The sequence below is a fragment of the Helianthus annuus genome, chromosome 4 (assembly GCF_002127325.2).
Source record: "Helianthus annuus cultivar XRQ/B chromosome 4, HanXRQr2.0-SUNRISE, whole genome shotgun sequence".
Classification (NCBI taxonomy): Eukaryota; Viridiplantae; Streptophyta; class Magnoliopsida; order Asterales; family Asteraceae; genus Helianthus; species Helianthus annuus.
The window spans coordinates 84,112,693-84,128,533 of record NC_035436.2 but is presented as its reverse complement, the minus strand read 5'-3'; the positions used below and the strand labels follow the sequence as shown (position 1 = coordinate 84,128,533).

The window sequence follows — 15,841 nt, the reverse complement described above, 5'->3', positions numbered from 1 at the left end:
TCACAGCAACCAACGACACTAGGGGTAAAGGCTATTTAGGCACCCTGCCTAAATGCGACAAGTGTAAGTATCATCATGAGGGCCGTTGTGCAAAGTGTGATAAATGCGGTAGAATAGGCCCCTATAAGGAAACATGCTGGGTAGGAAGGGGAAAAGGAAACACAAACCGTGGAGGAAATGGTAACAACAATCAAGGTAGAAATGACAACGGGAATGGAACTGGAAATAGAAATGGAAACAACAATGGCAACGTAAATGGAGCTGGAAAGGGGCAAGGATGCTACAACTGTGGTGACAACGGGCATTATAGGAAGGATTCCCCTAAGGAAACCAGGCTCGTGGGAGAGCTTTTGTGATCGGAGCCCGAGATGCACGACAGGACCCGAACGTTGTTACGGGTACGTTCCCTATAAACCAACACTTTGCATCCGTTCTATTTGATACTGGCGCAGATTTTAGTTTCATATCTATAGAATTTAAGAATATACTTGGCCTAGATTCGAGTAAGCTAGATGTCCCGTATTCTATAGAATTGGCGAACGGAAAATTAGTCGAAGTGGATGAGGTTATTAAGGGTTGTACACTCGAGCTTGGGGAGCGAAAATTTTCTATCGACCTTTTACCCGTTGGGTTGGGTAGTTTTGACGTAGTTGTCGGAATGGATTGGTTGTCCGACAACCGGGCGGAAGTAGTTTGTCATGAGAAAACTATCCGCATCCCACTGTCAAATGAAGAAACGCTTGTAATTCATGGGGAGAAGCTTGAGACACCCCTACGAATCATTACGTGTATGAAGGCGCAAAAGTGTCTCCGAAAAGGCTGTATAGCTTTCCTCGCCCACGTAGTCGACAAGGAAACCAAAGAGCTGAAGCTAGAAGACATCCCTGTCGTGAAAGAATTTCCAGAAGTCTTTCAAGAAGACTTACCTGGACTGCCTCCACAGCGCCAAGTGGAGTTTCGAATTGATTTGTTGCCAGGAGCGGCACCAGTGGCGAAATCACCATATCGGTTAGCTCCGTCAGAAATGCAGGAGTTATCTACTCAACTGCAAGAGTTACTAGATAAAGGATTCATTAGACCGAGTTTCTCACCTTGGGGAGCTCTGGTACTATTTGTTAAAAAGAAAGATGGTAGCTTTCGCATGTGTATAGATTATCGGGAATTGAACAAACTTACTATTAAGAACTGATACCCACTACCGAGAATCGACGACTTGTTCGATCAACTACAAGGCTCAAGTTATTACTCCAAGATTGACTTGAGATCGGGATACCATCAGTTGAGAATACAAGAAGAAAGCATCCCCAAGACGGCTTTTAGAACTCGTTACGGACATTACGAGTTTCTCGTTATGCCATTTGGCTTAACAAATGCGCCAGCGGTGTTCATGGACCTCATGAACCGCGTGTGTAAGCTGTATTTGGACAAGTTCGTGATCGTATTTATTGACGATATCCTAATATATTCACGGTCAAAGGAGGAACACGAACAACATCTAAGAGCTATATTGGAGCTTTTAAAGAAGGAACAATTGTACGCGAAGTTTTCTAAATGCGAATTTTGGATTCGCGAGGTGCAATTTCTCGGACACGTGGTGAACGAGAAAGGAATTCATGTCGATCCGGCTAAGATCGAGGCAATAAAGAACTGGGAAGCGCCTAAGACCCCCACCGAAGTACGACAATTCTTGGGATTAGCAAGCTACTACCGAAGATTTATAGAGAATTTCTCAAAAATTGCTCAACCGTTAACGTCCCTAACGCAAAAGGATAAGAAATTTGACTGGGGCGAGAAACAAGAGGCGGCTTTTCAGATACTGAAAGATAAACTTTGTGACGCACCTATTTTATCCTTACCTGACGGTACCGATGACTTCATGGTCTATTGTGATGCATCGCATCAAGGTCTCGGTTGTGTGTTGATGCAACGGGACAAAGTCATCGCGTACGCGTCTCGCCAATTGAAGGTGCATGAGAAACATTATACCACGCATGATCTTGAGTTAGGTGCGGTGGTATTCGCGTTAAAGATCTGGCGTCACTACTTATATGGTACTCATTGTACAATCTTTACAGATCACAAGACCTTACAACATATATTTGATCAGAAGGACTTGAATATGCGGCAACGACGATGGGTCGAATTATTGAACGATTATGACTGTGAGATAAAGTATCACCCGGGCAAGGCGAACGTCGTGGCGGACGCCTTGAGCCGCAAGGAACGTGCAAAACCTCTGAGGGTGCGGGCCTTAGAGATGACCATACAAACCGATCTCACCTCTCGGATTCACAATGCTCAACAAGAAGCGCTTAAACCAGAAAATATACGAGCCGAATTTTTACGAGGAATGGAGGCACAATTGGTGCCAAAGGAGGATGGAACACTGTACTTTATGGGACGAATTTGGGTTCCATTATTCGGCGACCTACGGGCGATTATTTTGGATGAGGCTCATAAGTCAAGGTACTCTATACATCCGGGATCGGATAAAATGTACCAAGACTTAAAAGGATTTTATTGGTGGCCTAAGCTTAAAAGTGACATTGCTACCTATGTCGGAAAGTGCCTTACATGCGCCAAGGTTAAGGCGGAATACCAAAAGCCTTCAGGATTACTGCAACAACCTGAAATTCCCGAATGGAAATGGGAACAAATCTCGATGGACTTCATTACTAAGTTACCCCGAACCTCAAGAGGTCACGACATGATTTGGGTAATTGTTGATCGACTTACAAAGTCCGCACATTTTCTCCCGATCAGTGAGAAGGATAGCACTAAGAAACTGGCTGAAATATACCTCAAAGAGATCGTGGCACGACATGGAGTGCCTGTTTCTATTATATCGGACCGAGATGGTCGGTTCGTGTCAAGGATATGGCAATCATTTCAAAAGGCCTTTGGATCACGACTGAATCTTAGTACGGCCTTTCACCCTCAAACGGACGGCCAATGTGAACGAACGATACAGACTTTGGAGGACATGTTACGCGCTTGTGTGATGGATTTGGGTGGAAATTGGGATACCCACTTGCCCTTAGTGGAGTTCTCATACAATAATAGTTATCACACTAGCATTCAGGCCGCCCCGTTTGAAGCTTTGTATGGACGAAAGTGTCGATCCCCACTATGTTGGGCGGAGACCGGGGATAAACAACTCATTGGTCCAGACTTAGTTCAGGAGACCACAGACAAGATCATTCAAATACGAGACCGTATCAAGGCGGCTCGCGATAGACAAAAGAGCTACGCAGACAAGGGGCGCAAACCATTAGCTTTCGAGGTCGGAGACATGGTATTGTTGAAAGTCTCGCCTTGGAAGGGCGTAGTAAGGTTTGGTAAACGTGGAAAGCTGAACCCACGCTACATTGGACCTTTCGAAATACTGGAAAAGATCGGAACAGTTGCTTACAAATTGAAACTACCAGAAGAGCTTAGTAGTGTACACAACACGTTTCACGTGTCTAATCTCAAGAAAAGTCCTACTCAAGAAACGGTCGTCATCCCAGCGGACGAGATACACGTTAATGACAAACTCCAATTTACAGAGGAACCTGTTGAGGTTACAGACTGGAAAGTGCACAAGACACGGAGGAGTCGTAGGAAGTTGGTTAAAGTTCGCTGGAACTCGCGTCACGGACCCGAGTATACGTGGGAACGTGAGGATCAAATAAAATCCAAGTACCCTCACCTGTTTCAAGACTCCCCTGCAACCGGTAACACGACCTGAATTTCGGGACGAAATTCTTCTAACGGGGGGAGAATGTGACAACTGGCAAAAATAATGGTAATTCCGTACAACTTAAGCACTTGATTTAACGTTTAATTACGTTCATTACGATTTAATTATTGCATGATTAGGTCGTACAAAGTCTAAAAATCATACGACATTGTTAAATATGCTAAACCATATTGAAACATTCACTGCGTCATGAGAAAACTGCAAACTATGTGCTAATATGTTGGCAAAATGCTGAAAACACTATTCACCTGAACACACTATTCATGCCAGCAAGTTTCGAAAATTGTCGGAACGAGCGACAAAGGGCATGAACGCACTTGGTAGATGAAATACAAATAAAAATCCCTAATTAGGGACGCCACATACCAAAACATATTAAACTTTCCGAAAAAAAAACACCTAAACATAAAGTGTCCGATCTGCGCCAAAACTGTAACAAAAATAAATTGTCCGCAACACTAAAATACGGCATTTTGATGTCCGTAGAACTTGTAAATAATATTTTACACCTTAAATAAGCTTAGAGATATCAATGGGATATCCGAAATACAAGCTACGAGCACAACGTCGCTACTTGCACAACTTGTCCGTTTTTTTTTTATTCGACGGACTAGTAAATGATATCAATGGGATCACCCTAACGCCTACACGAATCATCTAGCGAACTAGTTAACGATATTTTTGTGTCGTAAATGCCTTGAATAAACGCTATAAACCATCGCTCCCGGTATGATATAACACTTTTTATACAACACCCGATATCGAACCGACGAGCGAACTAGCGGTATTTTTACCATCCAAAATTTATACCCACTAAACTAGTGAACTAGTTATGACTAGTTAACATCCTAAATCATCTTTAACACCCTAATTAATCTAATTAACCTAATGACTAAAATATCTATTTGTTTAATAATTTTCACACATGTTTATTATGTTAAAAAAAAAATAATAATAATAATACTACCATACCTCCACATGATCGGCCATACCTATTTCAAATCACCAAGATTATTATGATGCAAGTGTATGGGGATGAAAGATTTATTTTGACCAATTAACAAGAATGGAAGTTATAACATTACCCTTTCATAATTCCTTTCATTTTACAACATTTACACCACACCAAAACTCTTTCTTCTCCTCCCTAAGTCACGGCTCCCAAACACCCCACTTTACCATCCATTTTCATCATTAAAACTTTCCATTACAACCATTCATATACACTTTCAAGAAGATCAAAGAAGGTTCAAGCCATAAGGAAGTATTTTGGAGCTTTCTTATCATCCTAATCTTCATCTAAAGCTCATTAAATCATTTGCAAAGTTGTAAGATCATCTATTTCTAATTTTAAGCTTCTTATATTATGTAGTTTACTAAAGTACAAGTTGATCATCTTGAACCCTACAACAAAACCAAGCTTAAAAACTCTAACCTCACATAAAAAGTCTACTAATGTGATATATTATGTGTAGATTATGTTGTTTTGTGCTAGATGATACTTATGTTTATGTTGATTATGTTAAAGTAGGTTATTTACATGAATGATCTTGCATGTTTAAGAACAAAAATAAAGATTTAAACATTTTGATGTTTAAATCTAACCAAGATCATCAATCCTATGATCCATGAACTTTACTACAATCTAAAAACAAGTTACAACATATATGTGATTTTTGTAGAAATTAAAGACCATGATTTTTACTAAGAATATGTTAAAAAGGGTGGTCTTAACAAGTTGTTTAAAAGAAAGAACAACATGGAAATTTTCTTAAGAAATAATATGTTTTTTTTCAGGATCTTGTTAATATAATCTAAAAATGACACTATAAATTTTTAAAAGTGTGTTTAAAATATACAAAAAGTTCATGGAAATAAGGATATTATTAGTAGGATTCTTCATGCAAAGTCGATGGAATGAAACTTGGTTTGGATGGATCATGATTAAGGGTGCTAAACATGCTTAAAAACGCGTTTTAAAACGTGGGGAAAACGCCATAGTTAGGGGAAACTATGGCAAAATTTTTCTAAAATATTAATTGCGTTTAAAAAGAGATTACCGGGGTGATTAACATGGTTAATCGCGATTAGTAAACTTAATTGTGATTAACGACCCTAGTCATGATTATACAAACCCTAATGACGATGGTTAAGTCTTAACCATCCAAGAGTTTATATAAACTCAAAAAGATATTTTTATAACATAAAAGAAGTAAAATTATAAGTATAACAAATAAATATAATTTTTTTAGAAAATTATATGTATAAACTTCAAATACTTTATTTGGTGCATAAAGTGTGTATATTACGTGTATGTACTAGCTTTAGGAATACATACAAAAATGTTACATATAATGCATATGAAAAATATACACTTACACCACGACGAAAACCTCACGAATATTCGTGAATATAACAACGGTTGCGAACCTTCTCGCTTACTAAGAGTATACACTTGTGTGATACCAAAACTCAAGGCGCAAACATAGGACGATGAATCTCGAACGGCGGACATCGGACGACACCTTATGCTTTATCGACGAAACGGACGTGGCGACACCTCGAAAGGTTACTACGACGCTCGACAACTTCGACAGAAAAACTATATATATTAACCGGTCGTTATGACAAGTCTAAAAATAAAATAATTTAGACACTTCATATATATATTAATGACAATGAAAGATCGAAAAGCTCAATAACAAAAATAACACTAAGTGTGATTATTATAGTTTACTAGTATGTTACTCAATGCTTAATGAAATATTACAAAAATTCAACAACATTAGAAATTGGGCCAACTTACAAATATTGGGCTAAAACATGAAATATTGGGCTAGGCCCAACATCCTAATTAAATGGGCAAATGCCCATTTCAATAAACAAATACATAAGCCCAATTAAAACATATAACATGGGCTAGGACCAAATACAATAATAACATGAGCTAGGCCCAATAACAAAATGTGTGAACTAAGCCCAATAACACAAAATTGGGCTAGGCCCAATGTAAAATACATGTATATTTTTAGTAAAAATATATTATGAAAATACATTACAAATACGGTATATTTACACGTATAAATACAATATACCAGACGTATAAATACGGTATACCTACATGTATAAATATGGTATACCACATGTATTAATACGGTATACCACACATATAAATACGGTATACTACACGTATAAATACGGCATACGTATACATACAAAATACGTAAATACATAACGATGTACTCATATACACTTATTAAAGTGTACACTCACAATGAATACCGTATATGTACATTATCATATATACAATGTTAAAAATAAATATTTTTAACAACTATATCTTAAAAAGATATACATATACATATATATTTGTGAAACAAATATATAACCTTCCAGAAAGCGATTTAGAGCTTGAAATTGGAATCAAATCAAATTGAAAAATCACCAAACACATTTACACACGTAATAACACAAAGAACACATATAATAACACCAAAGCACATTGTTTTATTAATAATCAACATTGTTTTACACTGAGCCACGACTATAGAACACAGTTGTCACAGAAGTAGCGAATCGTCCGACTTGCCAAAAGTTGCTCGTCCATGCCACGCATGGACCCAACTTGAAATTCCTCTTCCTTTAATGCTTCGGTTAGAACAAGGCGAATCTGATCGGGTAGGCTAGAGTCGATAGTGAGCTGCATGCTCATACATGTTTAGGTTCCCTAGTCGTAACCGTTCGAGAGTTCCATCCAGTGATGTCATCACATGTTTAGCTCTTTCGAAACAAGGGTACACGGGAGGCCCTTGTGATCGGTCTAAGTAGTGTATTTGGTACCGTCCAAGTAATGCCTCTAACTTAAATCCAAAAAACCATGGTCTCCACCGTAGGTTGTGACTCATGCAATTCTCCTTCGTAAATCCACTACGTGCGTTATCGTCTTCTCGTGTTGCATCGGCGTATAACTAGGTCTCCGATTCGAACCATCATGGTATACCACTCGATCACCCATACCCTCGGGTAAAGACGCTGCTTAGTGCATTGTAAAGTCGGATTTCAAAAGCTAAAAAGACGTTCTCCTATTTTGTCTCCCACGAATACACAGCGCCCTACTGTGCTAAATAGATTAAAGCTGCGCAATCCTCGAAAATCCCATGATGAATCTGCGATAGTCTCTAGCGAAACCAAGAAATTGCTTTATCCCCGAAGGACTCTTTGGTGTCGATCAGTTTCTAATGAAATGGATCTTAGCGAGATCCACGTGTACTTCTCCACTTCGTTGATTACATGACCAAAAATGTACTTCTCGAATCCAGAAGTCACATTTTACAAGACTTCATGTGGAGTGGCTCCTCCCTTAGGAGTTCTAAAATAAGATACAAATGTCGCCCATGATGTCCCTTTCTAATGGAAATGATTCAAATCATCATCAATAAACACGGTCGATTCATGTGATCCATAAAGCTGCTGGTGTGTTGATTAACCCAAAGGTCATGGAATACAAAATCGCAACGGCCGCATTGCGTTTGATATGCCGTTTAGGAACATTCTCCCCTTGAACTTCCATCTGACGATAGCTCGTCTGTTAGTCAATCCTCTAATAGGAGCTTGACTCCCGCAACTAGTCGACAGTTTGTCAATACATGGTCGTGGCAAACGGTTCTCGATTGTCGCCTTGTTGAGTTCTCAATAATCAGTACACATACGGAAATGCTCATCTTCACGGAAATAACTGGGGCTCCCCAAAGCGAAAAGCTAGGTCTGACAGAACTCCAGTTCAACAGTTCCTGTAGTCGATTAGACAGCTCTTGAAACCCTCCTAATGCAAGACGGTAAGAGTACGAGTAGTCAGGGCTGCCTCTAGCATGAGATCAAACTGAGATTCTGCCTAACAGTTGTGGAAGTAAACCTGATTCAATTGACTTGCCATCAGCCAATTCCACAGCAAGTTCGGTTTCAAGAAGTGTCAGAGTTACACAGAACAGACACAGAGCGATTATTTACCCCAAAAACATACAAGCTACCATGCTACTATTCCGCCTGGCGTTGCCTACACCAATCCTAAATGCCCTTCCACGAGTACCATGTCTAATGTTGTTGTCATAGTTACCAGGATTCCCAATACTGCCGTCGTTCCCATGGTTGTTGTAGTCTCTGATTTTCCAACAGCCGATCCATGTCGTAGGCACCTCCATCTTCCATATCGTAGGCTACGATTACGAGTTCCTTGATGTTGCCGTGACTGTTGCCTCTACTGCCGTTGCTTAAAACGGAGCTCTACAATCTTTCACCGACATGGTCCATTTTTTCACATTCCATGGCACGTGCTAGGGCACTACTCACTGTGCGGGAAGTTTCACATTCCACTCTATAGTCAATTGTCATCGTTCATGTCCCGCTTAATTTGTAAAAGTTAACTCCCATAAGTCACTGACTAGGGTTAAAGATCCGATTGGCGTCAAATTGCTGATGTTCGTTGTTGGTAATCAGGGTCGTTCAAATACTGAAGTCGGTAGAGTACTACACTCATCCTCTTGTCCATCGATCTAGCAAGTTGATTGAGTAATACACGGTATGTTGCAAGAGTGTTGCAGAAGTGATCACACTTCGGGAGCTAAGACGTCAATACATTGAGTTCCAGCCAATGAAGTGGGGTGAGAAAGGTATCGACCAATCATTCGACTCTGTGACATCCAACTCAGGGACGTTCGTGCAAGCACCTAACATTCTACACAGTTCGCTAGGTGTTCGGATGGGCGCTCAGGTAATACTCGATAACATGGAGATTCATAAGGATTCAGAGAGGAGTGAAAAGATCATATTCAAGTAGGAGGCTATCACTGTTAGGACTCCTATAGATTTGTTACGTTTCTCACCGTTCGAATAACGGAACAGAACCCTTTTTTTCACTTGTTAAGCCTCACTAGGACTCACATGCACCCCATATTATTATTATGTGTGCACCCACAATAATATTGTGATTTGTATGTTCATCTCAGTTCCTCCTAACTCATGTCAAATGGTTCTTTAACTCAGGTATCAAACGGAGGTTATCAAGATGATAAGATCACATAAATCCAAGGACTATGACATACTATCAATGCATCATAATGCAAGCAAACAATTCATGCCATCATGCTATAGTGACGAGTGTATGTTCGTATGTTACGTCATAAACAAATGTGTGCTAGTCACGTGATGTATGCAACAAGTGAGAAAGACGAACCTTGCAATCTGGAGCTGAGTGTCATGGTTGATTTCGAAGCTGTTCGGTTATAGTCTGGTTTTATAAAAACGTTTTAAACCCAAGTTAACTATAACAAGTGGCTCTGATACCAAACAGTCACACCCCCAAAATACCACATGCGAAAACACCGTGGGGCGTGTGACGTGTCAGGATCCAAGCCACCAATCACATTGAACCAATAATAACTATTTAAATAAAATATTTGATTCATTTCATAATATAAATCCAAGTCATAAGTTAAAACCAAAGTAAACGTTCAGCGGAAGCATATAGTAAATTGTTAATCAACTATTTCAAAATAAGTGTTCACAACCAATGTATCAAGTATCCAAGAGTCTCGATCCATGACCACTCCAGCACTCCCAGATAGCAAGTCCATAATCAAGAATCTAACGACCTGCAAGCATGCAGACAAGTGGGTTAGACGACGCTGGTGAGCTCAAAGTTTGTTAACACGTTTTAGTTACCAGATATGAGTACAAAACAATTCAATGATTTGATGTTGTTATTAACTCGATTACCGCAGATGGCACTAGATTTATTTGCCCAAACCCCAATACTGTATCACACATTGGTCAAGTGGTTAAGGTATTAGTTGACGACCATCCTCCCCGGTACGGTGTGAGGGTGCCAAACCCAATAGCGCTATCAACTAATAACCCTGTTGCCTCCACGGCAACTAATCGGTATATGTAAGGGGACTTAATGATACAAAGGAGTGTAATAACCAACATCCCAATAACCCGAAGTTCCTCCCCAGAACAATTACCAGATGTCCCTCCCCGGGACGCATGCTTGGAAAAAAGAGCAGTGCACTCACCTTGGATTTGCTCGGTATTTAACAAGTTATCCGTTCCTGTTAATCAACCAAGCCTACCGTGGTTATCAATATTATCAGTTTCACATTTAACACAACAATCCACCTCTCCTATGTATAACACGCAATCACTTCCACATTTGCATTGGCTATTCATATCAGACAATTTACATTAGACAATACATATCAGTCTATACAGGTTCCTTATTTTTAGATAGCCTTAACCTCATGCAACAATCACAACTGTTAGATAGCATGCACAACATAATCCCACTCACTATTCAACTTATTGCCCATACGACAAAAGACCCATCTCTCGTCGGGTTCAATCATGAAGAAAGACCCAAGGTTAATCAGGTATGTCGACAAAACATGAAACCTTTCATAGACACTGGTTATTCGTCAAGGGCTTTTCACTGCTAACCCTCATAGACGGCCATGCTCACCAAAACGGATCAAACCTTAAAATCAAATCAGTTACTGTCCGTGTTCATAATAACCTTAATCAATGTTCTAACAGAGACTAGTATCAATAATTCAGCCAGGTAACCAATGCACAATAGATATACATACAGCAAACAGAATTATCAAATGGATATAAGACATCGAATTTATCATGCGTGTTCTAATCTATTTGATTGAACAGTGAAATATCAAAACCCTAATTTACACATCATACACAACTGTAACTGATAATCACATAGATCTAATGATTTATTATTATCAAGAATCATCATCTAATCATGATCCAAGCATTACATAGCAACCAGTCAATAATGATTTCAAACAAACAGTAGATGATGATTTCAAACCAACAATCAATAATGGTTAGGCACTAACCGAGATAAAAGAGAATGATAAGTTTGATTGATATGGAGTGTGACACCTGTGTCACTCCAACCATCAAACAAATACCAAACCAATGAAATATTGTATTTCATACTTGGGATTTGTATAAATATGTGTATCATTTGCACATATCAATTCTTATTCGATTTCGGGCTCTACATCGCTTTCTGGAAGGTTATACGCGCACTGATGCGTAAATATAACCAGTTTAACGCAACAAACACTCCGGAACAGTGACATGGGCTTAACATACCTTAAATAACCTTTACATAACTTAGAAATAAGTTTTGGAAGGTTTGGTGTGGTGAAATTGAGTTTATTCGCTTACAAGGACTAAATTCCACAAACTGAGAAAGTATGCCGAATTGTACTGTAACAAACATTCCGGAACTTGATCATAAGTTAAACACACACTAAATATCCTTTACATAGCTTACAAATAGGCTTTGAGGGGTTCGGTGTGCTAAAATAAACTTTATGCTCATTCAGGCACTAAAAGCGTCAAAAAGTGCATAAGTTTGCATTTTCACGCATAACTTACGTTCTGAATACATCCGGACATCCAAAAGTTTATGTAAGCATTAAAATATTTTATTTTAGTGTTTGGCATAATAAAAATCCATTCGTCGCGTAATTCGGATCGTATTTCGCGTTCGTGCGCATTTCGTCGTAATTAAGCGAATATCGCAATCGTACGACTAAACGAACTGACATCCGACATATTTTGGAGCATGTTTCATGTCCACAATGTTTAGGCATCATTGTAGGGCCTTGAAAATGGCTTAACGGGCCTTTAATGGGTCAAAAATGAGGCTTAAACATGTGCAGGGACCAAAACAACAATTTCTGAAACTTATGTGAGATCAGGGAGTCCAAGCAGGCCGCGTAAGCCCCCTAAGACTCTTATGCGGGCCACGAGAATCTGTCAGACCTGCACAGAATCAATTTTTGAGTTGTTTCCAGCTGTTCCAGCTATTTAAGAGCCTTGCACATGGTTTTTAACAATACTATGGGCTATTTTGGGCTCCCATGGTTTAGCAAACCCACTTGATTTCTGAGATTTCTCTAAGTTGAAGTGTTAATCACTTCATACCTGAGACTATTTGGAAAATCAAACTTTCTTGGACCCTTTGTAAGTCCTCTTTCGTTCTTTTATGTGTTTTTAGCTTAAAAGTCAAACTTCGTTTGACTTTCTGCATTGACAAGTTTATGGTCAATGCGAAGTTCATTTGAAATTCATAACATGAGCGTAATCATGATGGTTATAGTCCCAAGTGACTATACCTACTGATTACCACGTTATCTAGGCATAGTGACGAGTCGTAGTTTCGGCCAGAATGCGTATTCTTGCGTATTCTGTAAGCAAACTACTTTTAGGTATCAAGACCCTTTGTTTTGATACCAAACCTGTTTTCTAAATTCGTTAAACATGTTTAGCTCGTCACTTTTAGATTTATGCTTATATAGGGTCGTAAGGCAAGCGATCTAATCAACCGCTTATACTTTCGAACCCGACCCGTTTGGTCGATCATTAGGATCCGACCAAACACATTAGGTGACTATAGTTGTATAGGGAATAACCTTCCGAGGTTATACCTTATGGTCACTTCGTTTAGTTAGTTTTATGATAGGTAGTTTATATGCCTTAGGAAAATTACCAAAATGCCCTTTTTACGCCAAAATTCATTTTAAGTATATGTAACATAATTTTGACATCTAAACTGATTAGGCAACATTATTAGACATTTTAAGGCATATAATACTTGTCATAGGACTAGTTAGGCATTCCGTACGCGTTTTACGCGAACGACGCGTTAAAGTGGCGTAAGCTATCTTAACGAGTCGTAATGGGTCGTAAGCACTTAGGATAGGTTTCATTTTAGAATGTAGGCTTTGTTAAACCATATTACATGAGTTCCCATACTCATTTGGTTTACGAACCTCATTCTATCCGATCTTCCGATTTAGGTCCGGTTATTTATGTAGTTATATATATTATGTGCCGTTTGATTTCCGTGATCCCTCTAGCTTTGTTTGGTTGTTGTAATATGATACAAGCATGGTGGATACGCCGCTGGTACTTCCTATATATAAGTGCTTGTATGATATTACATATCGTAGCGTTATTTAAATCATTTCAATTTTAACATATTACATTTTACACAAATTAACATATCTTTACAAAACATTGTTTTACAAACAACACATTTTATACAAATTCATTTTACTTGGTTAGTTATTTAACCATACATATTTCTTTTATATCATCTGTTTCCTTATCAATTTTTATATGATTTATAAAACAAAAACATTTTTACAAGGATCATGACTAACTTTTGATTAAACATTTTCTTTAAACTTATAAGTCATGAATCCTAATTCAATAAAACCTATGTATCTCATAGGCATTTTTATGCTGACGTACCTATTTTCACATGTGTTTCAGGAAATGATGCATAGAACTAATCAAGATACACTTAGGCGGACTTGGGCCTTAGTGACAATAAAAGATGCAAGTCTAGTTAATTATGTTATGCTTCTTTGTTTGTTAAGACATTGTAACACTTTTAATCAATAAAACAAAACTTGAATTTCCATGTGTTATGAAACAATGATTTTGTTACAACACCCCCCGACGATTCCGCCACGATTTGTTGTTTTACGTGGTCAGGGTGTGACAGAAAAGTTGGTATCAGAGCTCATGGTTATTGGGAATTAGGTTATTAGTAATGCTTTGACCTAGTCTATAACCTTCCTAGGACCCTAACGCGAGTTTACTTGCGTCTAGTCATAAAACAATACTGTCACCTATCCTTAGGCGACAACCACAACCAGATCATAAATTTCAAATCTGCTTTGAAAACCAATCATCTATTCTAGGATGATTTATTATAAGGTTTTGAACCCTCTAAGTTTTCAAAATCTCGTCAAAGTTGGGTCTTATAATGTGAACACGTGCAATCTGGAAGAGTGGATGCCTGTACTCTGGGTTTTTTGTCTAAGGCTAGAGTGTTCGTACAAATCCACATAATCGAACCAGTCACTCTTACCTGGGAACTCTTGGGGTGAGTGTCCACTTATAGGCTAAAGCATGTCTTCGCGATAAATTATTATGACCCGCTTACTTTGATTAGTCACCATCTCATTTGTTTGCCTTAGGTAAAAAACAAATGATCGCAATTTTTATGCATTGCCATTCTGTTTTGTTTATCCGATAACATTTCACTTGTTTCTTCCTATGTCTTTCATTTCTTCTAGAATGTCTCTTCATCGCAGCGACACCCAGATGTCTGAGCAGACTGCCAAATTTGCCCAGCGAATAGGCGAGGTAATCATGAAATCTGTGGATTTAGGTATCGCCATGTCTCGTCTCAAAAATGGAGCCACTCAGGAAGCATCGAAAGAAGCAGAAGCCAAGCCTTCACCAAAATCAATGAAGCGTAAGGATTCAAAGAAACCCGCAACAGTTTTACCAAATCAAGCGGGACCTAGCCAAGTGGCAACACCACCAGCCAGGAAGCCGTACTTGGGAGCTGCCCCATGGTGCAATCAGTGCAACTGTCATCATTCAAATCAGATACCCTGCTTCAAATGTACCCATGGTGGACGATGGGGACATTTGGTTGACATATGCCGCTTTGCTATTCAAGACAAAGCTATTGCAAACCTTGCTGCTGCTCAACCTCCTGCCAGGAAACCCTATGCCGGTATTGCACCGATGTGCACGAAGTGTAATGCACCTCACCGAGCTTACCTGCAGTGTCGTCTGTGTGCATTATGTGGACGACTAGGTCACCTGGCAAATGCTTGTCAATTCAACCCAATCCAAGGTGGTCCAAGCCAACCCCAAGTCAACCCTGCTCAAGCTCATTTACCGTCTGGTACTTGGTACAACTACGGCGAGACGAGCTATTTCAGGAACACGTAATCAGAGATTGTCAATGCAAATCTGATGCACGGATAAGCATTTGGCTGAGTATAAGATATTGATGTTTTAATCTTGTGCTTTTGTTTTATCTGTTTTCTTGTAGTGTGAAATAATCAGTTTTGTTTATAAACAAATCATTGTTCGCAAATTCTGATGTACAAATGTAGTTACATGGGTGTATGGCATTTCTCTATAATACCTACATTGAGGAACTATGTTCCTTACAAACTACTCTTGTGAATCTCCCATTCTTAT

General features: G+C 39.0%; 1 protein-coding gene across 1 annotated transcript in view; it reads left to right on the top strand.

The window, feature by feature from the left end:
* Nucleotides 1–368: 368 nt before the first annotated feature.
* The window catches only part of LOC110933830, a 48,575-nt gene continuing 33,102 nt past the window's right edge, over nucleotides 369–15,841 (top strand). The window contains exons 1-2 of the mRNA XM_022177034.1: nucleotides 369–398; nucleotides 482–1,053. Coding sequence (XP_022032726.1) covers nucleotides 369–398; nucleotides 482–1,053 — 602 coding nt within the window. The remainder of the gene's footprint in view (nucleotides 399–481; nucleotides 1,054–15,841) is intronic.